This window comes from Lindgomyces ingoldianus, assembly GCF_010093535.1.
Source record: "Lindgomyces ingoldianus strain ATCC 200398 unplaced genomic scaffold BDR25scaffold_31, whole genome shotgun sequence".
Taxonomy (NCBI): Eukaryota; Fungi; Ascomycota; class Dothideomycetes; order Pleosporales; family Lindgomycetaceae; genus Lindgomyces; species Lindgomyces ingoldianus.
The window spans coordinates 321,524-342,407 of NW_022985192.1; the positions used below are offsets into that span (position 1 = coordinate 321,524).

General features: G+C 49.0%; 7 protein-coding genes across 7 annotated transcripts; 3 read left to right on the top strand and 4 right to left on the bottom strand.

Annotated features, from left to right (window-relative positions):
* Positions 1-1,252: 1,252 nt before the first annotated feature.
* Positions 1,253-2,461, bottom strand: BDR25DRAFT_327625 (cell division control protein 10; the record flags this gene model as incomplete). Its single annotated transcript, XM_033692345.1, has 4 exons — positions 1,253-1,488; positions 1,544-1,640; positions 1,698-2,260; positions 2,335-2,461. The coding sequence occupies 4 exons, from the start codon at positions 2,459-2,461 to the stop codon at positions 1,253-1,255; spliced, it is 1,023 nt and encodes a 340-aa protein (XP_033543797.1).
* A 257-nt stretch (positions 2,462-2,718) lies between these two features.
* BDR25DRAFT_267691 (uncharacterized protein) lies at positions 2,719-3,727 on the top strand. The gene is made up of 2 exons (XM_033687063.1): positions 2,719-3,138; positions 3,198-3,727. The coding sequence occupies exons 1-2, from the start codon at positions 2,781-2,783 to the stop codon at positions 3,353-3,355; spliced, it is 516 nt and encodes a 171-aa protein (XP_033543798.1). The 5' UTR covers positions 2,719-2,780; the 3' UTR covers positions 3,356-3,727.
* On the bottom strand, positions 3,604-5,958 carry BDR25DRAFT_71696 (uncharacterized protein). The gene is made up of 6 exons (XM_033698947.1): positions 5,825-5,958; positions 5,590-5,729; positions 5,115-5,531; positions 4,583-5,018; positions 4,143-4,529; positions 3,604-4,064 (listed from the first exon to the last, which is right to left on the bottom strand). Exons 1-6 carry the CDS (start codon positions 5,862-5,864, stop codon positions 3,781-3,783), a joined length of 1,704 nt encoding a protein of 567 aa, XP_033543799.1. The 5' UTR covers positions 5,865-5,958; the 3' UTR covers positions 3,604-3,780.
* Positions 5,959-6,175: 217 nt separating this feature from the next.
* On the top strand, positions 6,176-10,814 carry BDR25DRAFT_395489 (uncharacterized protein; the record flags this gene model as incomplete). The annotated part of the gene is made up of 17 exons (XM_033698380.1): positions 6,176-6,189; positions 6,214-6,254; positions 6,285-6,313; positions 6,371-6,391; positions 6,419-6,587; positions 6,671-6,714; positions 6,778-6,955; positions 6,999-7,114; positions 7,141-7,296; positions 7,326-7,376; positions 7,446-7,465; positions 7,500-7,618; positions 7,675-7,864; positions 7,957-8,278; positions 8,320-8,422; positions 8,476-9,056; positions 9,111-10,814. The coding sequence occupies 17 exons, from the start codon at positions 6,176-6,178 to the stop codon at positions 10,812-10,814; spliced, it is 3,858 nt and encodes a 1,285-aa protein (XP_033543800.1).
* Positions 10,815-10,958: 144 nt separating this feature from the next.
* On the bottom strand, positions 10,959-12,925 carry BDR25DRAFT_71735 (uncharacterized protein). Its single transcript, XM_033698948.1, has 3 exons — positions 12,430-12,925; positions 12,225-12,376; positions 10,959-12,170 (listed from the first exon to the last, which is right to left on the bottom strand). The coding sequence occupies exons 1-3, from the start codon at positions 12,829-12,831 to the stop codon at positions 10,997-10,999; spliced, it is 1,728 nt and encodes a 575-aa protein (XP_033543801.1). The 5' UTR covers positions 12,832-12,925; the 3' UTR covers positions 10,959-10,996.
* A 131-nt stretch (positions 12,926-13,056) lies between these two features.
* BDR25DRAFT_359023 (uncharacterized protein) lies at positions 13,057-14,066 on the top strand (the record flags this gene model as incomplete). The annotated part of the gene is made up of 5 exons (XM_033696031.1): positions 13,057-13,093; positions 13,217-13,275; positions 13,320-13,521; positions 13,569-13,866; positions 13,898-14,066. 5 exons carry the CDS (start codon positions 13,057-13,059, stop codon positions 14,064-14,066), a joined length of 765 nt encoding a protein of 254 aa, XP_033543802.1.
* Positions 14,067-16,844: 2,778 nt separating this feature from the next.
* On the bottom strand, positions 16,845-20,039 carry BDR25DRAFT_305792 (uncharacterized protein). The gene is made up of 6 exons (XM_033690486.1): positions 19,630-20,039; positions 19,028-19,572; positions 18,960-18,971; positions 18,783-18,910; positions 18,386-18,730; positions 16,845-18,325 (listed from the first exon to the last, which is right to left on the bottom strand). The coding sequence occupies exons 1-6, from the start codon at positions 19,829-19,831 to the stop codon at positions 17,293-17,295; spliced, it is 2,265 nt and encodes a 754-aa protein (XP_033543803.1). The 5' UTR covers positions 19,832-20,039; the 3' UTR covers positions 16,845-17,292.
* Positions 20,040-20,884: the final 845 nt, after the last annotated feature.

A 20,884-nucleotide genomic window follows, 5' to 3' on the forward strand; every position in this document is an offset into this window, starting at 1 on the left:
TACCGACTCTCGTAGCTGCTTTCTTCGTCCAGGCTCAGCAAGTCATTCAGAAGGGTTGATCAGGATCGCGTGAATGAAGTCACCACCGGAGCGACGAAGGCTCTGAAGCGCACTCCCGAGAATCGAGAGGCCGGTTGAAGAGAACAGCACATTGAGGTGAGTCGTTTACAGCACGGTCTTGCGGCTCCCCTAACAAAACCTGGTAGAAATTTCGCACTGACGTCGAGAAACTACATGGCCACTTCCTCGTCGCGCAGACATTAGCCAGTACATACATCGAGATCTCCTCAAAGCTCATAATTCCCCGCGTCAACACGGTTGATCGCCGAGGCCTCGTAGCTGAAGATGAGATGTCTGGGAGGGAACTCGAGGAGAACATTGGTGCGCTTAGCCCATGAGGCTCAAGAGGAGATCACCAAGCTGGCTGAGGAGGTAAGTAGCCATCTCTTTGGGCAAATTTTGACGAGTAGCGAACTTGAAGCAGTGCAAGACGCAGCTCATGGATCAATTCCAGGGTCGATCGTGGTACGGCAGCGGAGGTTGGCGTATGAATGAGATAAGGAAGACGAAGGTGGAGGAGCGATATTGCCCCTCCCAACCTTAACTTCGGCATCAGCATCCGCATGGATCTCCACCCAATAGTGATCTGGTTGGGAATAATGTTCCACTTCCCAGACAGTAAGTTCTTTAGGGAAGGAAATGGTCCGATTCAAAATTTTCGAGGAAGGAGCTGAGGGTGCCTTGCAAGAGCCCATGCCATCCCTCTCCGTGCATTACCCCAGCACGACAGAGTTCCCACGGAAGGATTAGTATGAGAGAGACATTTTGGTCGAATTACCACATCACTCACTCCACTCCACTACCTATCACACTATCCAGAAATTCCCCCAGGTATAACCTGATAACCTGGAGCAAATTTCCCTGATCGACAAAGCGTCCAAGACGTAGAAGAAAAATAGAAGTAGAAAGTAACCGTTCGGGACTAAAACCAATATTCAAAGAAAAGGGGGCCTGTCAAGTGCGTGATTGTGTAGAAAGTATGTGTCCACCAGCTCCATTTCCCCGTCCGGCACCAATAAGGTATCTTTGTGCTTAAGCCGCTGCCACTGGTATCATACCAACCCCACAACGACGATCGCTTACTCACACTGCTACGTCGCACTTAAGCTTCCTCCCCGCATGCAATCAACCTCCCTGCCCCTCTGATGGCCTGTCAAACTATGCTCGAGCCGAATTCCTGAAGAGATATAGCCTAATACCCATTCATAGTCATCCTCTGGCTGTTCCGGCTAAGCTCCCGGTCGGCGGCAGGCGAGATGGGTCGAGAGCTGTGGCCGCCAACGGCGGAGCTCTCCTTAAGTGCAAGCAGCTGCTTAGCGCGGAAAGACTCGTAGTGGATCTGCGAGGTGGTCTCGATGAGATCTTGGAGATGGGTGCGGGTGAGGAAGTTACGGAGGTACACGAATTCGCAGTGGTTCTCATCCTCAACTGTCATAGCATTAGCATGCGCTTGAAATTGAAATTGGAAAAGGAGAGAGCTCACCGTTGATGACACCCCATCGGTTCTGGCGGCCACGGACCTGCTTCCCATTGACGACGATGGTCTTCTCAGAGCCAACGACCGCGAAGGGGAGGATGCCCTGTGCTGTATTAGTACCATTCTATCCCATGCATGCATGTCGCAGGACTATGCATACCTTGATGGAAGTGTTCATGGCGATCTCCTCCTGGTCATGCTCCTCATTGTCGTACGGGTACATCCTCAAGTTGTGGAACTGGAACTCCTCCTTTATCCTCTCCTTAAACGCGGCGCGCTCCTCCAACGTCAGGCTGTCGCTCTTGGCAATAACCGGCACCACATTGACAAACTCGCTCAGCTTCTTGAGCACTACGATATCAATCGGCTTAAGGGCGTGGCCGGAGGGCTGGATGAAGAACAAGCAGCAGTGGATGCGCGTGTCCTGGAGGTATCGTTCTCGCTGGGCCGTCAGCTCCTTGCGGAGGTAGGCACTGTGCTGGTCCTTGATGTACTTGACGATGGGGTCCCAGCAGCGCTCGTTGTTGATCAGGTCGCCGTAGCCGGGGGTGTCGACGATGTTGAGGCGAAGACGCACGCCGTTTTCCTCGATGATGTGCGAGACAGCCTGGATTTCGGTAGTGCTGCGGATAGGCTCGTCGGGAGTCAGGCGGCCCTTGCTGTCCATGAGGTGCGAGGCGAAGATGGTGTTGATGAGGGTCGATTTGCCGAGACCTGTCTGGCCTGCACCGGTGAAAGGCCGCGGTTAGATGATGCACTGCGATGAATACATGGAAAGGACAGCAGGGAAAGCTTACCGACGCAGATGATGTTGAACTGGAACCCCCGCTTCACCAGCTTCTTCTCGATCTGCGACGTGATGCTGTCGAAGCCGACATAGCTCTTGGGGTAGACCGACTGCTGGTTCATCATGGACGCAGCCATTGCGGGCGATGTGAGCCTCGGGCCTGAATATGGGATGGAGTGGGAGGGCAGAAGACAATTGAGGAGAGCGGTGGAGGAGGAGCAGCGACGGTGGGAGGGTATACAAATAACAGAGACTGTCGTGGACACTTTCTCGTGGTGTTGCAGCGCGGAAAGGGGCAGCCACCAAGCGAAAGTGCGCTAGAGTGGTTTAAGGTAAGCGCCGAATGAGCTTCTGGTGAGCACGGATTTTAATCTCAGCACCACCAACTCACTTGAACATCATCAGCAGGCTTCCCGCAAGAATATTTCGAGCCTTCATTCAATTACTTCAATCACAATGGCCCTCGCACGCCCGTTTCCTCCGCTCCTGCACACCCTCTTCCCCGCCTTCAATGCCCCCGTTCGACCCGTCCTGAACCTCCCTCTCCTTCAGCGCCTGTCGCAGTCCTTCCCCACAATACTCTCCCCATTCGCTGCGCTCGTCCTGCCCCCACTCTCGCTGCCGTCAATACCCTCGATATCGGACATCTGGGAAGGCATTCTGAAAGCCGTGCCGAAGAAGAAGACGTCCTACCGTAAGAAGAGACAGAGGTTTCTAGCTGGCAAAGGATTGAGAGACATCACATCACTGAACACGTGCTCAGCTTGCGGCAGGGTGAAGCGTGCACATTACCTGTGTCCTTACTGCGTATATGGTACGTGTTTCTTCTCTGGCTTGTATTTGAGAGAGATTGGCTGACTAACTCTCGAGCAGCGGTCAAGACCAAGATCTTCGGACTAAGCCTGGTGAAGACACCCAAGAAGAAGGAACTGAGGGCGATGAGACGAGAGAAGATTGAGGAAAGGAGGAATGCTCGCCGGAACCAGAATGGTCCCAAGAAGAGGTTCGACAGAGATGACGACGACATATAAAACAAAATAGACGTGGACTAATACTGGGATAAAGAGAACAGTAGTGGATTGCGCTGTACAATTTTGTGACATTATACTTGGGAAGGCACCTCATTGGCAGAGCGCTTCTTGCACCTGTAACAGTAGCATGCATGTGGTCATGGTATTTGTGGTCGAATCAGGAAGTAGCAGGGGTGGTGGATACTTCGTGCATAGTGAGGCATGCAGTTCTCGAGCCCAGATGTCATGATTCGACCCACTTCAGCCAAATCTAAGCAAACTACTGCCATGCATGGGAAAGAAGCCGAACTCCAAGATCCACTCTTCGAATTGTGGACGTCATGCCGCGATCCGCTGAAACCCATTTACCCGCCATGATAGCCAGATATGCAGCCAAAAGGTATCTATATAATACAAGAACATGCTCCCACACTTCCCCTTCATCCTCACTTCTCGCTGATCCCTAGACCTGAGCCTGTGTCGCTTCTTGGCGGAGGTGAGGTTGCTTGACTCCCTCTTCGCGAACGGTCGCCTTCGACGGCCTCGCGTTCTAAAAAGTCGGACCATAGCTCCGCTAGCGACTCCTTGTTACTGGAGCTGCTCGCCATTAACATAGGGTCGGTGCTATTGAGAGATGGCGTCGACGGTACACGCCTGAAAGGCGACATGGGAATGCGCAGACTGTTGCTTGATGCGCCAGGACGAGCGAGGCCGGCTTGTTCACGTTGCTCTATGAAAGCAATTAGCATAGGCTAAGTAGAAAGGGGATAAGGGGGAAAATATCAGATTAGATAAAATGGGGACATACCATCGGTCCAACCCAGCAAGGCCGCAATCAATTGTAGAGCTTCAAATTTCTTTGGGTCCGAGCGATCAATGGCAAGGAAGTGGAGGATATAGTTTGTGACAATCTGTCTGTCGACGTTGTCCTCCGGTCGCCCCTTCTTCAAAATCCTAAGTGCCTTCGTAAGGTGCTCGCCCAACGCCACGGCTTCGTGCCGTAGTTTTCCGATAAGGAGGTTTTTCTCTTTAACTTCCTTCTCAAATGGTAACGCTCTTTCAAGTTCCTTTTGCGTGGCTTCCAGGGTGGCTTTGGATGATGTTGCAGTCTCTTCCGCTGCTTGAAGCTGCTTACGAAGTTCATCTGTCTCCGATTGATAAGTCTCAACCAAACGTCGAAGCTCAACTCTGCGCTCTGATGTGGGTTGTTAGTCAATTTGAGGCGTAGCTCTATAACTGAGACCATACCGTTATGTTCGTGTTGTAATGCCCTCTGCAGGCCATCTACGGCCTGACTATTCGTGTCTCGCTCACCGGCAGCCTTTTCGTATGCTTCTTTCAGGGAAGCGAGCTGCTCTTCCAACTCTACTACCCTTTCCCCAAGGTTGTCCCGGAGCGAGCGTTCATCCATAGCAAGAACTTCCCAGTCCTGCATTGCCTGCTTAGCATTCTCAAACTCCTCTCTCGCATACGCCTCCCGTGAGATTAGATCGTCACGCTCTTTAATCCAGTTTTGCTGCGACAAAGTTGCTCGGTTACGAAGGCTTGAAATTTCTGACGCTTGTGATTCGTTTTCTTGCCGGAGCCTGGAGGTTTCCTCGGTCAATGTGTCGTTACTCTCCTGGAGCTCGCGATTTTGGTCTTCAAGTTCGGATATACGAGTTTGAGCTTCCTCCAGCCTTGCCTGCGGAATCATTAGCATGTCCTTAGTCCGAGAGGTGTGCTCCAGCCCCTCCCCCCCCCCCCCCCCCAGCACAATAAGTTCCAAGGTTGTACGCACCGCATCGGCTTTTAACCGATCACCCAGAGAGCTCTTAATTGTGTTCACTCTCCCTAACAAATTCCTGTATTGAGTCTCAAAATGTTCCTTGCTTTCATTCGCCTCGTCTAGCTCGCTTTGCAAATTACTAGTCTCCTCTTCATGTTTCTCTTGTATACTCTCCAAGCTTTTCCTCAGTTCAGTCACCTCTTGCCGTAGGGTATCGCGCTCCTTAGCCAAAGCGTCGAGGCGGGCGGCAGCGTCAGATGGCGGTGGGGGAGATGGCGATAGACCGCCCTGTGAGCGAGACCGGGCAAGGCCTAGAGCTACGGTAGATGATATCGAGTGTGAAGTCGTTCCGTTCGCTTGCGCTGTAGAGGAGATGGGGTGTTCTTCGTCGTCAACGTCGTCAGGATCTTTGGCTGGTGCAGGAAGTTTCTGTGGATTATTAGTCCCTTTTCCTCTACACTATGGTGTGCCAGAAACAGTGTCGTACCACCTGCTCATCTTCCTCTCCGTCCTCCTCCTCAACTTCGCGTTTCTCATGATTTCCATCGCCATTGGTTATCTCCGCTTTATTTCCCCCACCGCCACCTTTCTTCTTGTTCCTCTTCTTTTTTGACTTCGGCGTCGCACCTATTGCTATAAGTCAGTAGAGCCCTCCAGTGTGTGTCTGTGATTTCCCTAGCATCTAGCCCATCAGTGTAGGGCACGTCCCTGAGCTGACGTACCTGGGTCCTTTAGCGGATCAGAACTGCCCTGAGCGGACATGGCTAAAGAGGAGGGGGTAACAGTGAATTACAGGTGGGGGGAGAACTGAATTAGCCTGGGGTATCTGCGGATTCGCAGCCAAGGGCAGCTTGCGTGGAAAGTTGATGTTTCGACTTGGCAATTCGTGGCCCTAAACGTTTGTCCGGCATCTGGCGGCCTGTGGCGCTCCGCACCGCCACGTATACCAGCCCCAACCTGCTTCATCCTGGTCTAAGCTTCATTAGAGAAAACGTAAACTGAAGAAACAGCTTCACTTCACTCTACAAGCTCTCAAGCTTCTGTAGCTGCATTTGCATACTGAGAGACTACGTATGTCTGACTATTCGTGAGTAGGAACTGTCTCGATCAGAACTGGATTGGGAATTCACTGTCATCATTCATTGTTGACACGTAACCAACTGTAATCAACGCCATCATGAGCTCAAGAACGGGACGACAGCCGCCATCGGGTGGGGTAGTCTGCCAGCCAATTAACTTTATTCAAATACTTCTTCGACCGTGTTTAGCGTTTTGAGATGGAGCTTGAAGTGGAGATCTAGGTCCGAGCCGTTGAGCTACTAGAACATCATGGAAGTTTGGGAAACCCCCGCGGCGATATGTACCTCATCCTATTCGCTCTCGCATCAGAATTTGAAAACCCCCTCGGTGTTATTTTTGTAAATGCACAGAGCGATATTAGTATCAGTTCTTTCAATACTCTATATCTCTTTTGGCTTTTGTATTGTGAGACTCTGTTCTCTTTCTAAGTTATCCATACAGAATAGCAGACCTTGTAGATAGGAACTAACTTCGCTAGGACATGCAAGTTGTCGAGAAGACCCCACCTAGTGTAGAAGAAGATATCAATGCTGTGCCAAATTAGACAAACTTGATTCTAAAAGACGCATTCTAACAAGATCTCTCATGCATATAGCGGTTAGTATGCAACCCTAACTTCTTGATTATTTATCAAAACTCTAAAAAAATATTTACGGGAACCCATGCGCGCACTCACAGTGCCATCAAGAGAAAGTTAATTGTCTCTAATGACTTCTTGAAGCACCTCAAGCAAATGGAGCTATTCCAGAAAGGGCGAGAGTGCCTATGCAGTAGTCGCTATAGCACTGAGCCTAGAAATCTAGGCTGAGATGTCAGTATTGCTCTCAACACAGCTTTCATGCTACCTCCCTGACCTTGTAATGGATCTCATCTCCAGCCCAGCGGCTTCGCCATCAAGCTCTTCGGGGTCAATGGTAAACGCTTGTCGGCTGGTGAATAGTTGGGACTCTCTACTTAGGACATCGAGTTCTACTCCATTCCTGCACTTAAGCTCGCAGATGCCAAAACAACGAAAGAAACCATCGATCTCTGGTGCGGGGGCGATTCCTTCGAACTCCACAAGAATCTCGAAGCACGCGCAGACACCAACCTCCAAAAAGTGCAAATGAAGTTCGTAACACCTATCTTGAGTCCACCCTACAGTATCCACAGGCCGCATATCGATTCGGTGATTTCGTAGCGAAATATGTATTAGTTGCCGAACTCAGAAACACGACAGAAGATGGATGAAGAGACTTTATTAAACATTTCACGCGAGTGTAGAACCATACGGCATGGCGATTGTGAGGAATAAGAAACGGTAAGCCGGTTATCGAGGGCGTGTCGCCCTGAATGGTCTGAAATTGGTAAGGGAGGACAATGGTACAGGCGAGAAACGTCGCACAGTGAAGAAAATAGTGAACAAGAGATCCATCGCATACCTATATATCAACACAGTCTAGAAAGCATGGAATCTTGCTCTGAAGTTCTGTCTCTCTGCCACCGGGACAAGGTGCAGTGCCTGCGGTCAGGAAGATGGACAACCTTCAGCGGAAGTGTGGCTGTTGTGGCGTAACATCTTTCCTATTCAAGATTGCGGTAGCCGTTTTAGGGTGCGGTGAAGCGGAAACTCAGCCCTGCGTCAACCTCCAATCATCATCCACAACGCCTCAGGCAACCTCGCATCACCATGTATCATTGAAGTGATGCCCTGCGAGTATAAGTAGGCACTACATCTTCATACCTTTTCGATTTACACATCACAGCTCAGCTTTTCGATCATTCGCACATGAAGCTATCGTGCAATCCTCTACATTTTCCTAGTTCAGCTTGGCTACAGCATACAAACCGTGCTACCCAGCATTCCCGCAATCCTCGCGAGCACGGAGTCTCTTGAGGCGATCGGTATGAACGTTTTTGACACGAGGGCACTCGTTCAAACCCGATTATCAGGCCCAAAGTCACAGAAACGGAAGGCTCAACATCGGGTCACGAAGCATCGCGACAACTGCCCACCTAACGCCCAACCTGATGGCATATTCTCATGCTTCTCACTAGCAGGTGAGGATGTTGGCATTCCTCGGAGATCTAGGTTCGACCCCACCCGAAAGGAAGAAGTCAGAGGAATACGTAAGAAGGGAGCTTGCTTGAGATGCAGACTTCTGAAGAGAGCTGTATGTTGAGACAACATCGTACCACACACTACTTGCATCCCATCTCTAACTTCGTGCAGTGCTCTGGAGAGGACCCATGCAAGACTTGTGTTGCTGCTGCGAGGGCAGCTGCAGGTTCAAGAGCTCTAATGTGGATGGAGTGTATCCGGCCTTCCTTCCAGACGATGAACATCTTTGGCAGAGGTACGTCCAACAGATCTACAGCATGAAGCTTCGAGATGTTCATCTCTTCACAGGAAGTCATTCCCCAGACCAGAAACATATCGAGTGGATCATGGAAGATCTTCTTGACGACGATGTTTCCCTAGACTTCCACATACCCTTTGCGCTCAACGTGGAAGCTGCATCAGCACACCTTGCAAGTTGGTTGTCTGATGATGACGCTCCTTCTACGTTCAGTGTGGTTGGCGTTTTCTCATGCAGCACCAACACCAATCTCTTAGAACACGAACTGGACCCTAATTTGGGGAAGGATCTCCGGCTTTTTGTTCACCTTACGACCCACCTGTACACAACAGATATGCAGGGTGGGTATCGTGAATATTCGGATGAAGAAATTCAATCAGTGCGCGACTTTGTTGGACAGCGCTTACTACTCGCGCTGGATACCCTTCTCAGACCCTCGGAGCTCGAAGCAACTGGCGAAAAGCTCGGCAAGTTGAAGGCATTGTTTTTGTTAATATTAGGGACTACGGTTGGGATGAGGTACACCTGCCCCGAGGTAAGCTGACTATCAATACCTAGAGTTCCACGTTGGTGTACTTAGACGTTATAGATTATTGACGGCACCGCGTCTGAGGGCCATGACCTCGAATCAAAACCCGAGGCCCTCGTACGTCTTTTATGTCATTACCTCATCTACATCGGAAAAGCCACCTCACTTCTGGAGAATTCAAGCGACGAAAAGACTTTAGTCGGCAAATGGAAAAGCCAGTGGAATAAGCCCGCTGCGTTTACCTGGAACTGCACTAAGGGACTTGAAATGCACTACCGGATTGAACCTCCTGCCGACTGGATAGTTTCCAACTCTGAAGATGAGTCCATGAGCAGCATCGATATTGATCTGGATGACCTGGACGATGGCGCAGAGTTTACGCTAAACGGGGACCTCTTGAAGTGCGGAGCGTGTCAGACGTTTTGGTCAAGTCTCGACAAAAACGGGTTTTGCCAGAACTGTCAGCCTGCGTTTAGCAATGATTGTGTATTTCAAAGCCTTGCTTTGGTTGATCCTCCCAGTTTCACTAGTGAGGACAGCTTCAGCAGCGACATTAATTCAAACTGGAATGCCTATCAGTATTATTACTCGCCAGTGCTCCCTAGCGATGTGGACACTACATCCCACCATACCACCACCGTCTCAGAACCCAAATGCGACGAACATCGCAAAACGCTAGAGCCCTTTGTTGGCAGCGGGGCTTCTAATACTCCTTTTTGTCTGGCCGTGAGAAACCTTGCGGCATGTCAAAATGATCTACTACCTAGCGACAAAGTAACCACTTCAGACACTACCTGTCTAGATCCACTTACTACGCCTGACGACAGTCCCCTTGAAGGGAGGCCTAAGCGAAGACGAATTACTAGAAGAGATCCAGGGGACGTTCCTGACCATGCATGTCAACCGGATTGCCAAGATGTACAGACCACGAGGAATCCTAGTTACTGTTCGCAATGTAAAATGGTTCCTGAGAAGTTCATCACAGCAAATTTACCAACGCAAGATCTTTGCACTCATTGCGCACAAAAATCGCAGAACTTCGACATACCACCAATGCTGCAGCTCTCTAGCGACAAGCTCGCAGACATTTACTCCAACCTATTTGACAACCCACTTCAAAGCTTGGAAGTGATGTACATGTCTCAGACAGGAGCGTGCGCAACCTTCAACGGCAAGAAAGATATTCCGGGCGATAAAATGGAAATGACCACTCCACGCCGAAAATATCAATGCGAGGCTCGGACGCTACGCCAAGTACAAAAGGATCAATGCACAAAACCAATCATGACCGAGTTTTCTCATTGTCGCTCTTATAAAACTCTTCGAAAACACCATTGGTTAGATTCAACAACTCCACAAGGAGCCACCAGAGCTTCCAATCCTGTTCCTGCTCTACCTCCAGCGGGCCTACATGAAACATTGAAGAGGAAATGGGCTTGTTCCTATGTTTCTACAAACAGCACAGAAGACGTTGCACCTTGGAAGCGGTTTAGTGGCACTTGGTCTCAGAGATTGGATATGTCAACACCCTGGAATATCGAACCTTTATGTAATGAAGCTTGGAGACCCTATTCACCCCCTCAGGCATCTTATATAACCTGGGGTAACACTTCTACAAACGAGGTAGAAGAGCCTTCCCTTTCCCCTAGCAATATTACGCAGGCAGTATGTGATGCGCCCTCCGTTGAGGATCTTTGCGCTAATGGGGTTCTGAGCCGGGAGAAAGACGGTATGGGGATGAAAACGCCTAAACTTCTTATTTGAATTGCGCTTGTTCGGAGTGTGTTCGTTTTGGTAGTTGCATGTTTGTCCCATATTTAACTTGGTAGAAATGTCGAGCATTCAGTCACGATCACGATTCCAGGCGTAAGCGGTTGGAATCTCGCTATGAAGATAAAACTATCTATACTCATGTTGTATACGCGCACTTCACTATTCTGTAGCGATTATGCTATTCGGGTGCATGATCCATATGAAACGATCATCTGACACACAACTACAATACCCCCGAGAGCTGGTACAAGGAAAATGCCCCATACGATAGGGAAAAACATCCACAAGCATACTGCCTCAAACGTGTCATTCTTGGGCGAAAGAAAGAAATGCATAGCTCTCGTTACAGCGCCAAACAACATACCAATAATCAGCCACGACATGGTGAAGCCTCGTTGGATGGAGGTGCTATGTTTGCCTTTTTGGAATCGAGATATTACCCCCACGATGAGAAGAGATATGCACCCGAATACAACAGGAGCCACAAGGTTGAGCAGATAAGACGAGCTGGCCCAGCGTTTCCGTACACTACTTGGTTCGCCAACGGCGCGGGGGTAGAACTTTTTAGTTCGTCGAGCAAACGGCCGACTTGCGCCGATATAGATGTATCCCAAGGGGTTTGTTCGGGATGCCTCCATTTGTATCTCTTGAGGTTCTTGGTCACTCTCGGAGCTTCGCAGTATAATCCTCATTTGTTCACGATACCCTCTTTCTACGTGGTGCGTGGAAACAGTCCAAGGACCTGCAGACTTTATTTTCAGGTTACGCAGTGCTTGGGGTCCTTCCACGGGCGTCAATGACCCGACAACTCCATCGAAAATTCCTCCGCGTTTCTTCGCTTCGTCCATGATGTCCGTGTGGACCATGTACAATGTTGGATATTCAGAAGATGCGATCTGTCCGATTAAGTTCAAGATTGACATCAGCACATACGGTACGACTGTCAATCCAAAGGCAGCATACCCGTAAATTCTGACCTGATCCCCCCGTGCTCGGTAGAGGGTGGTGGATGCGTAAACAGTTTGGACGATTGCGATTGCAGCTTTAGTAAAGCTATAGGAAGACGATATATGTACCGAATTAGCAATTCTGATATCTGAATTGCGAGTCGGCTGCTGCAATTCATTGTTCTCTTCGCGCTTGATGTAAGGTAGTACTTCGGCATCGCTGGGGACATAACCTAGAGTGTAGCCCTTAGGAAGCTCGTACGCTCCATGAACTTGGCACTGCCTTTTGGTGATGCTTTGACTGTGTTGACTGGTGCGAATATTTTCTCTCATACTTGATGACTGTCTAACCCGAAAGCAATACGCGTCGTCTGTTGAGTCTATATCGTCACTTTTTCTACTGTTATTTCTTCAGTAAGGCCTCTAGTGATGTTTCTGAAGCTTGCTTTCGTACCTTGGCAGCTGGGTAATTGTCTCTAAAGCAACATAATCCAACCCGACGGGACTTGTGGCCTCTCTCTCGCTGTTGTTTGTAGGAAGAAGGCTCTCTGTTTGTGAGTCTCGTGTCTGTGAGCTCAGAGCAACAGTCTCTGTGTTTTTATCCCCCTAGAAACCTCCATCAGGCTACAGGATGTTTATATCAAGGGTGGCTGATATACCTTTTTCTTGTAATGAAAGTTTTGGTCGACTCTGACGAAGTCTTCATCCCTTAAAACTTCCCCCTCCTGAGGACTCCAGTACTTATCACGAATGACCATACACAGTGCCCCAGCAGTGGCAGCCTTTTCCAACTGGTTTAGCTTTCGAAAATTAGAACGCCGAATAATCGAGTCCACTGCTCTGGTAATACCAGACGATGGAAGAACAAGGGCGAGCCCCATTGCAATTCCGAGCTCTCGAAGAGTTTCGGCGGGGTAAGGCTTAACCGTGGCGCAGTGGGCGAGATAATTTGCGAAGCAGAAGAGAATGACTGAAGTCCACTGGGCTGGAATGCAAATGAGATTCTTATCACCATGATTTGCCCAGGTAGGTGGGACGTCCGATATCGGTATGGGCGCCATAGGAATCGCTGGAACTGCAGATGAACCTGAAGAGGTTTTGAAAGACGCAGTACTTAAAAGTCCGCGTCAGGCTCTGAAGAGCCAAATAGCTTGCTTGAGCATGTCAGGTGAGACGAGGCTTCTGAACAGGCTGTGCTGTTGACAATCGTATTCAAGTTTGGCCTAGCTGTGCGCCACATCGCCTCGTCATGCCGGAGGCTGAAACCCCTTTGAACACCAACAGGGATGCTTTCCACGAAGTCAGTTTCAGGAAGGAAGAAGAGTGTCAAGTGGATGTAGATTTACTCTACATTAGTTTAGACCCCAGCATGGAAAGATAGTAGAAAAGTCAAATAGTGTTATGCTTAGCATGGGTCAAGCTTCTGCTGTTTATACTCACCCTAAGGTCTCATGAAAGCATCGCGAAAAGATCAAAAGGTCAGAGCCATCCAGGCCCCGGGGCGAGTTGAGTGGTGGGCAGAATTAAGTGGCTGCGGTGACTGGCACAGACCGAGCATGTGGTAGCCTTTTCGGTATCTCGCGCTAGCCATCTTGGGATGCGGAAGACGCATACTTTAGCTTTGCTTCAACCTCCGATGAACTTGATTCACACCTCAAATGGGGTTCTTCGTAGTCCATTTGACCGACACCTAAGCATGTCATTTCCCCTCTCCTATCGCTACTCCAACTCAGATTCCCATCTCCACGATGGTGGATAACATGGATCCAACCTGACTGATATAATATATTGTCTTCAGATTCCCGGATGCAACACCTTTTCACTCTATTCACAACCGTCGATGACAATGAAGGAGTCCCGCCCCAGAAACTAAGACTGCTAGCAATGAGTTCGAGCTCAGTTTACATCCTCAAAAAAGTCTCCAACGCAGTTCTAATTCTCGACGAAACTGTGCAGTTAGACTCAAGCGTAGCGATGGGACTCGGAAACAACATAAAGCCCAAAACATCTAATATTCCAGGCTATATGTGCTTTTCCTTTTTACTGGAGCCATTCAAGACGTCTCGACGACCAGCGTTCACCAAGAAAAGGAGGAAGTAAAGCAACTTCGTAGGAAGGGTACAATAGGTGCCAAGAAGTCATCATCCTCTCGCTTAACTTACTATATCGGGTCAACCCACACACCTCAAAATTTTCCGCACCACTCGTTCTCCTCCTTCTCCACACTACCACCATGCCTTCCCAACCCAAAACTGCTCGCCGTGAATACAATAAGCCTACCCTTACTAGCATCTAGGCGCTCTCTTGTATTAGTTTTAGCCTCTTAAAGATACAGAAGACTTTTCCTATTCTAATCCTGTTAATTAAGTTAATACTTAAGCAGTTGCGAAAATGCAAGGATAAGCCCTAGAAAAAGGCCTGTCGCACAGGGAGACCCCTGAAGCTTAATAAGCGCGCAGAGCGACAATTAGTACAACACTTAGAGCGGTTTCCCTTTAAAATGTATAAAGTACTTGCTACTCCTAGAAAAACAACAACTGCAATCTGCGTTAATACAGTAAAGCGATACCTGCAAAAAAACAAGTACTACGCATTTAAACTGCGCGCTAAGCCTTACCTTAAGCCCTCCCACAAGCTTAATTGTTGTTGCTGGGGTGCCTGCATGAAAACCTAGGATGACAATGACTTTAAATGCGTCTGCTTCTCTAACAAATTAACTTTTAAAGTAGGACTTGTCTCCACCACCTAATACTGCAAGCGGAAGAAGGGAGCATTGTGTGCGTATAAATTTTAATACCTAAAGCCTACTTTTAAGAGCAGGAGAAGCTCTGTTAGAGTATAGGCAGCTATATCCTAGGATTTTAAGTTAGAGCTAGTTATACTGCCTTAAGGCAAGCAGATGGACTTAAGAAGATACTGCAATAAGGTCTTAGCTGCTTACGCGCAGCTATTTTATGCTAAAGTCTTTAAGAAACGCGGTATTGCGTTGTAGCAGGAGGATGGGGCTTTATACTACAGGTCAAAGATGACCGCAGGTTTCTGAGAAAAGCTTTGCATAGATTGTATAGTGTAGCTGGCACAAAGTCCTAATTTAAATCCTATTAAGAACCTCTAGCGCATTATAAAGATTTAGATTTTAAAAAGAAGACACTAAATAAGTAATATTAAAGAGATGGAGTCTATCCTAAAGGAGGAGTGGGATAGGTTAAAGCCAGAAGATTAGCAGAAGTGTATATCATCCATGCCCCAGCGCGTCGCTGACGTCAGGGCTGCCCAGGGAGGCTCCACCTGCTAGTGAACAATTGCTACTCTAAAAGATTCTCTGTTATTAATTCTATTATATAAATTAAAAGCTTTAATTTTTAATTGCAATCTATCCCCAAAATCCTCATAGAAAACTGCGTGGGCAGATCGTATTCGCTTGCGCACGGTGCGGAGGATGATCACTTCCTGGCACCTACTGTACCAGCCTGAGATTTAGCCTGTTGAAAAGAGCCGTGCGTTGGACTCGATTCCTTATGGACGATACTTTTGATAGATTTCAATACTTAGGTAATAATCCCTGCAAAGAATACTCGGCAACATCCCAAGGAGCAATCGGCTCGAGAGTATTGCCCCAGAAGGAATGCATCAGACCAAGGTTTACAACGCCGAGTATTTGTCATACTTCCTATAGGTTAGCTATCCTTGTGAATTTCAAAGAAATGCTAGAGAGAAGTAAAGGCTTCATAGTGAAGGAAAAGGTTGACATCAAACAAATCATGGGAGAACTTGGCGAAAATGTCTGCTCTGGTATGCAAGTTTCTTTAAAACAAGCTTCAACGCAGCAACGGAGCACCTCGCGCACCCCTTGACTAGCAAGTCAACGGGACCGGAGTTTAGTCTTGTTAGTTTGATCGGCTACACTGACTTCGACTCTATACCGGGCAGTGTTAGGGCCTTCTTTAGGGCAAAACCTAAAGGCTTTTAGTCCGCCTCACGGCATTACTATGTCTTCAAGATGTAGAATCTACATACCGAGGGCACTCTCTTGAAAATATCTACAAAGCATGTGACTATATAGGAAAGCTGATTCTCGCTGCCCTTGATAGACGACTGAGGCTATACTGCTAGGTAGACCGTACACATGATACGACCAGTTTGAAAGGATTGTTTCTCCTGCTTTTTGGAATCGTAATTGGCACTGACTATGCGTGGTCGAAGCTACCCTAAGTGACAAATGTAAGTTCATGTGTTAACTACGCAAGGGGATACTGACTGGTGAAGGGACTTATCTCTAGACCGATAAGGCGGACGACTTGATCCGACTGCTCTGCTACTACGCCATCTTCGTCAGGAAGAGCATCAAATTAATTGATGATGCGTGCAGTGAAGAGCGGCTACTTAAAAAGTGGTAGTTTGAATGGACTGGCACGCAAACGTTCAGATGGGGGATCTCCAAAGAGCGGGCAAAATTCCTTGCCACAAATGGACGATTTATCAAACTGCTAGAAACTTTCGCCAGTTACTTTGACAGATTCACGTCGCTTTCCCTCCAGCTAGGCTAGGGAAAATGCACATCTTGCGGCTGTTCCTGGACCCTCTTGGATGCTATAGGCAAATGCACAAGCTACTAGTATATTTTTCCTCGAGTGGAAACCTTCCGATCTTTCGGCTTTGGTCCCCTCTAGACCCACAGCATATTGACAATCAGTTAAGTAGTTCAGGGACTATCCAACCAATAGAGACGTAGGTTGTCCAGCCTGCGGAACCTTCTCGAGATTCAGAATTCTTTCCCGGAGGAGCCGGAGGCTCTTCTCAAGCTTGTACTTGTTTCAATGATCGTGCCTGTTTAGATGATTTCTGTATGCTGCTTCGTTCATGAAATAAAGGGAACAGCCTACCGACGATTTCCTAAGCTAGACCTTCTGTCCAGAGCCATCCTTTCCCTAGCCTTTTCACTCGGACACCTGTTCTCCAGTCGCACCGACAGTTTGATAGGAACCGGCCGGGGATGCATCACTGGAATGGTCGGATTGTGGCGTCAAGATGGTGAAGGACAACTTCGAAATATGATGTCTTAGTGGCGACTCGGTAGAACAAGGCTTCGGTCCGAGGCTGAAATCAACACAAATTTCATAGTTCCTAAATATAGACTACAATTACACGAATTACACATTCCATTCCAACCCTTTAATTCGCGGCAAATATACGCATGCACGCTTCCCATGAGTATCCATTCCAATATATAACTCCGTCTCTTACCCCAATGCCAGCAAGTCATTACTGTATACGGTCCGTCCAAGAACGCTATGTGCATGAGTGCATGTGCGTGAGAGCAGTGCCGATCAAAATTACCTCCAGTTTAAGTGTTGAAAGTGAAATGTATGCATGTATGCATACATCTCTTCTTCCCGGTCCTGTCTTCCCCCTCCTTTGTTGCACACCCGTGGCTCTTCTTTCTTCTACAATAATTCTTCGCATCCTCTGATTCTTCAATATTCACATCTCAGGCATTTATTATCCTTAACCCAAGCTCTTCCTCACATATGATCCACTTCCACAAACCTCCCCCTCACAGGGCGCCTGTCTACACTCCCCCTCAGGCTCCCCCTCTCTCCTCCATTCGTCCCGGGGCTATGTCCTGCACCCCCACTCATCGCGGGTTGTGCGTAAAAGTGTGCCGGCGTATTCGTTTTACTCGTCGGAAATTCCGTATCCCCACTATACTGAGTTCCTTCTGGACTACCTATCCGGTCTGAATAACTTTGATGTGATCGAGATTGCGAGTTGGAATGTGATGGGTCGGGTGGCGGTGGGTAGTACGTTTGCGTTACGGGCTGGCTAGGGTCGTAAAGATGGGGTTGTTGAGAGTGGTTTGGAGATGTTGGGGTTGGGTAAGAGGATTGGCGCTGGTGGAAGGCACTGCTAGGAGGAGGGTAGGAATTGTGCCGGTTGTAGGGCTCAGTATCATACGCATCAGGGTTGTCGGAATAGGGGATGGTACCAGATGGGTAAGTTCCATAAGGTGAAGGATAGGGGGCGGCTGATGTTGGAGTAGTGGATCCGTATGGCTGAGGTGGGTAGGGGGATGTTGGGGTGTGTTGGTAATCGAGAGACATGGTGTTGCCGCTCGGAGAGCGAGAGTGTATGGAGTTGGGACCTGAGAACGCAGGATGATTGGTCATATCTGGTTGCTGGTGCATACTTATGTATTTTTGGGCGCCTGGAGATGCCATTTCGTGGATGGGAGATGCCGCGGCGAGTTCAGCGGGGGGTGGTGAGGGTGTCTTTTCCTTCTTCTCCTTTGTTTTGTTGGCTTTCTTGCGGCGATGGAGACAGAAGAGACATAGTGAGAGGATCGCAATGAGGAAAGCGAGGCCACCAACGACTCCTCCCGCAATAGCACCAACCTTGGTTTTCGAAGACTTTCCGGTGCTTGTCGGCGTCGCAGTACCAGATGGAATTGTACGGGTTGCGGCGCGGGCGGAAAACGTCGGAACTCGAGTGAAGTAGACTGCGAGGTCAGGGTTGTCCCAACTAGAAGGCGTTTTGGCGGTTGCGCCTCCAGTAGGCCTACGGAGTTTGTCAAAAATGCTTCGTGAGGCTTGGCATGGTATTCGGGAAGTTACTTACCCACCACCAACGGCAGAAATGATGGGCGTAGGCACAAAGTAGGTTGAAACTTTTGGATCATATTTGTCCCACAATGTCTTCGAAGGGCCATTGAAGCCGAGATTCATATTATGCTGGCCCCATCCGTTCGGAGAATCGCAGGTGTCGGAAGTTGTGAACCATCCACCGATAATGAGCATCTGGTCTCTATTAATCACGTTTGCTGAGCAGCCTCCATGCGGTAAGGGAGTGCCGGTTGCATTGCCAGTCGGCCAAGCCTTAATCCAAGTAAACGAGGGAAGAGATAGGATGTACGCGTCGTCGTATCCGGTGATGTTCGAGATGCCGAACCCGCCGTAGAGATATCTTTTAGCAAGTCAGCTACATGTACTAGGTCTCGGAGAATAAGCTGACTTACATATTATAGGACGAGTGATCATCGGCCCATGTGGCACCGGCGCAAAACTGTCGCCGTGCAGGAGGAGCTGCGCCGCTGGCGTTTTGCGTGTACCACTTCGACGAAGCCACGTCGAAAATGTGAATTGTCTAGCACGCGTTAATATGAAATATTTCCTACCGTTGAACAAAATCTTACACTCATGTTGGCCTACATGATAAAAAAAGTTAGTGCTTATCCATGCCTGGTGTGATTCACAAGCTTACACCGACAAAACTTCCGTTCTTGTACGGATCTTCAATACCACCAAAGTAGATGAGGAGACCTCCGTCTGATGCCGGAAGATACACCATGGATCCCTCTGCACGTCCAGTGCCGTCTGGTCCAGTGTTGTTGTTCAATGTGCCCGCCGTCATATCATACTTGATCAGGTTGTTGGTGGCCATAGGAGGCCCATTCCACCCAGGAGAAGTTTGATTGTTTATCCATCCTCCATAGTAAAATCCAACTCCTAACTCATTGATTTGGGTTCCAGCACCATAAGCTGCGCGTTGCATCGAATTGACGTTGCTCGTAAAGTGAGTCTCGTTCCATTGGTTGAGGATTGTGTCATATGCCCAGAAGCTGAAGTCCTCCGGGTTGCTCTGGTATTGCCCGCCATACAGATAAAAGCACTTATTCACTTCGTCCGCCCATAATACACCACCCGACACGCTTGGAACAGTGCTATTTTTTGTCAAATTCGCATATTGCTGGGGCATGCCAATGTCAGTTGTCGAAGTGTTGAGATCGCTGTAGAGGAGCCATGTGTCTAAGGAAAGAATATTAGCTCGGTTCGCAAGACTTTATTTTAAGAGTATGAATTTACTTGTGTAATTGAGGGGATTCGCAGAGAGCGGATTCCAAGCAACAAGGCCTCCATCAATATACAGCTTCCCATCCACCTGGGCGGTTTGATGACCCCAGCGCCTGCAGAAGTCTGTCAAGGGGTTCTTTGAGTCTTGCAGCGACCGTGCAGCGAAATTAAGCACAGCAAAAAGGCATAATCGGAGAAATGCCATGGCCGGCATTCATATCGCTTAGGGCCGAACGGACATGAATTCGTGGTAGGTGGCAGATGCTGTACTGGAGCTCGACGCGAAAAAGAGCAACAGAAGTGAGAGAGGTAGCAGAAGCACTAACCCACAGCTGTGGGAGACAGGTCGAGTTATGGCAGGGCTGAGGGTTGCTCCACCCAAAGTCAAGGAGAAAGGCGGACGCAGAGCTGATCTGGTGCTCTGGCCAGTACCTAATTCGCAGCGCCGCCAGCACCACCAACTGGCGCTGACCGTTGCACCACGGCAGGGCCGCCATCTTGGACGAATGTCTGCAGCGCCATGCGCTTTGTGAGACGGCCGGGCCAATAGTGTTAGCTTGAAGGTGGTGGGATTTCAGGCCCGGGGGGCGTGTCAAGCCCAAGCGTTGCCAGATCCCGGCTCAGGCGCTGGAAACATGTTAGGCTGAGTAGGGATCAGCAGATTTTGTCCCGACGACGCCGCTGAGCTGTCTCCTCCATCCAGGCCCCAGAAGTAGAAAAACTAGCGAACGTGTTTGAGAATTGTGCTCGGAACTGAGATGAGCCTCTGGCGAATGACTGATATCTGAAGCTTTAACAGAGACAGCTTGTTCTATTAGCGAGCATTGCCCCCTGTCCAACCAGCTGGCCTCCGCCCACTTCCGCAACGATTGTCAGCTTCTGGTGAAGAGAGTCGGAAGGGAAGCGGAAGTTGCGGGGGAACTCTCAGCTCTGCAGATGCGGGTTGATAGGGAGCAGACACGGCGGTCGTGAGGAGACACCGAGTCGGCTCTAGCACGAGTTTTGTGGGGCTGTGAGCGACGTGACTCGGCCACCAGACAGGGTTATTGCGCCTTGAATTCACTTTGCGCCAACCGATGAAATCGCTTTTTGTCCCTGGAGGTACCCTTTATTGCTTTGTGTAACTTGTGCGATGCAGCTGTTTCGATGGTTACCGAATTTGCGAATGCCACAATACGAGCCGAGTCTAGTTCTTCCACGTTACGAGACCTCTCCTGACAACTCGAATTTGAAGAACTCGTGCCTTCCTGCTGCAAAGATTGAGAGA

Bases quoted from the DNA above. Each gene is read 5' to 3' on its own strand.
- BDR25DRAFT_71696 (XM_033698947.1), bottom strand. From the start codon at position 5,864: ATGTCCGCTCAGGGCAGTTCTGATCCGCTAAAGGACCCAG. The intron at 5,730-5,824 runs GTACGTCAGCTC...TTATAGCAATAG, and splicing joins TGATCCGCTAAAGGACCCAG to GTGCGACGCCGAAGTCAAAA. The intron at 5,019-5,114 runs GTGCGTACAACC...ATGATTCCGCAG, and splicing joins ATCGGTTAAAAGCCGATGCG to GCAAGGCTGGAGGAAGCTCA.
- BDR25DRAFT_305792 (XM_033690486.1), bottom strand. From the start codon at position 19,831: ATGCCGGCCATGGCATTTCTCCGATTATGCCTTTTTGCTGTGCTTAAT. The intron at 19,573-19,629 runs GTAAATTCATAC...TTCTTTCCTTAG, and splicing joins GAATCCCCTCAATTACACAA to ACACATGGCTCCTCTACAGC. The intron at 18,326-18,385 runs GTAAGTAACTTC...CAAACTCCGTAG, and splicing joins ATTTCTGCCGTTGGTGGTGG to GCCTACTGGAGGCGCAACCG.
- BDR25DRAFT_267691 (XM_033687063.1), top strand. From the start codon at position 2,781: ATGGCCCTCGCACGCCCGTTTCCTCCGCTCCTGCACACCCTCTTCCCC. The intron at 3,139-3,197 runs GTACGTGTTTCT...ACTCTCGAGCAG, and splicing joins GTGTCCTTACTGCGTATATG to CGGTCAAGACCAAGATCTTC.
- BDR25DRAFT_71735 (XM_033698948.1), bottom strand. From the start codon at position 12,831: ATGGCGCCCATACCGATATCGGACGTCCCACCTACCTGGGCAAATCAT. The intron at 12,377-12,429 runs GTATATCAGCCA...GGAGGTTTCTAG, and splicing joins ACTTTCATTACAAGAAAAAG to GGGGATAAAAACACAGAGAC. The intron at 12,171-12,224 runs GTACGAAAGCAA...AAGAAATAACAG, and splicing joins ACAATTACCCAGCTGCCAAG to TAGAAAAAGTGACGATATAG.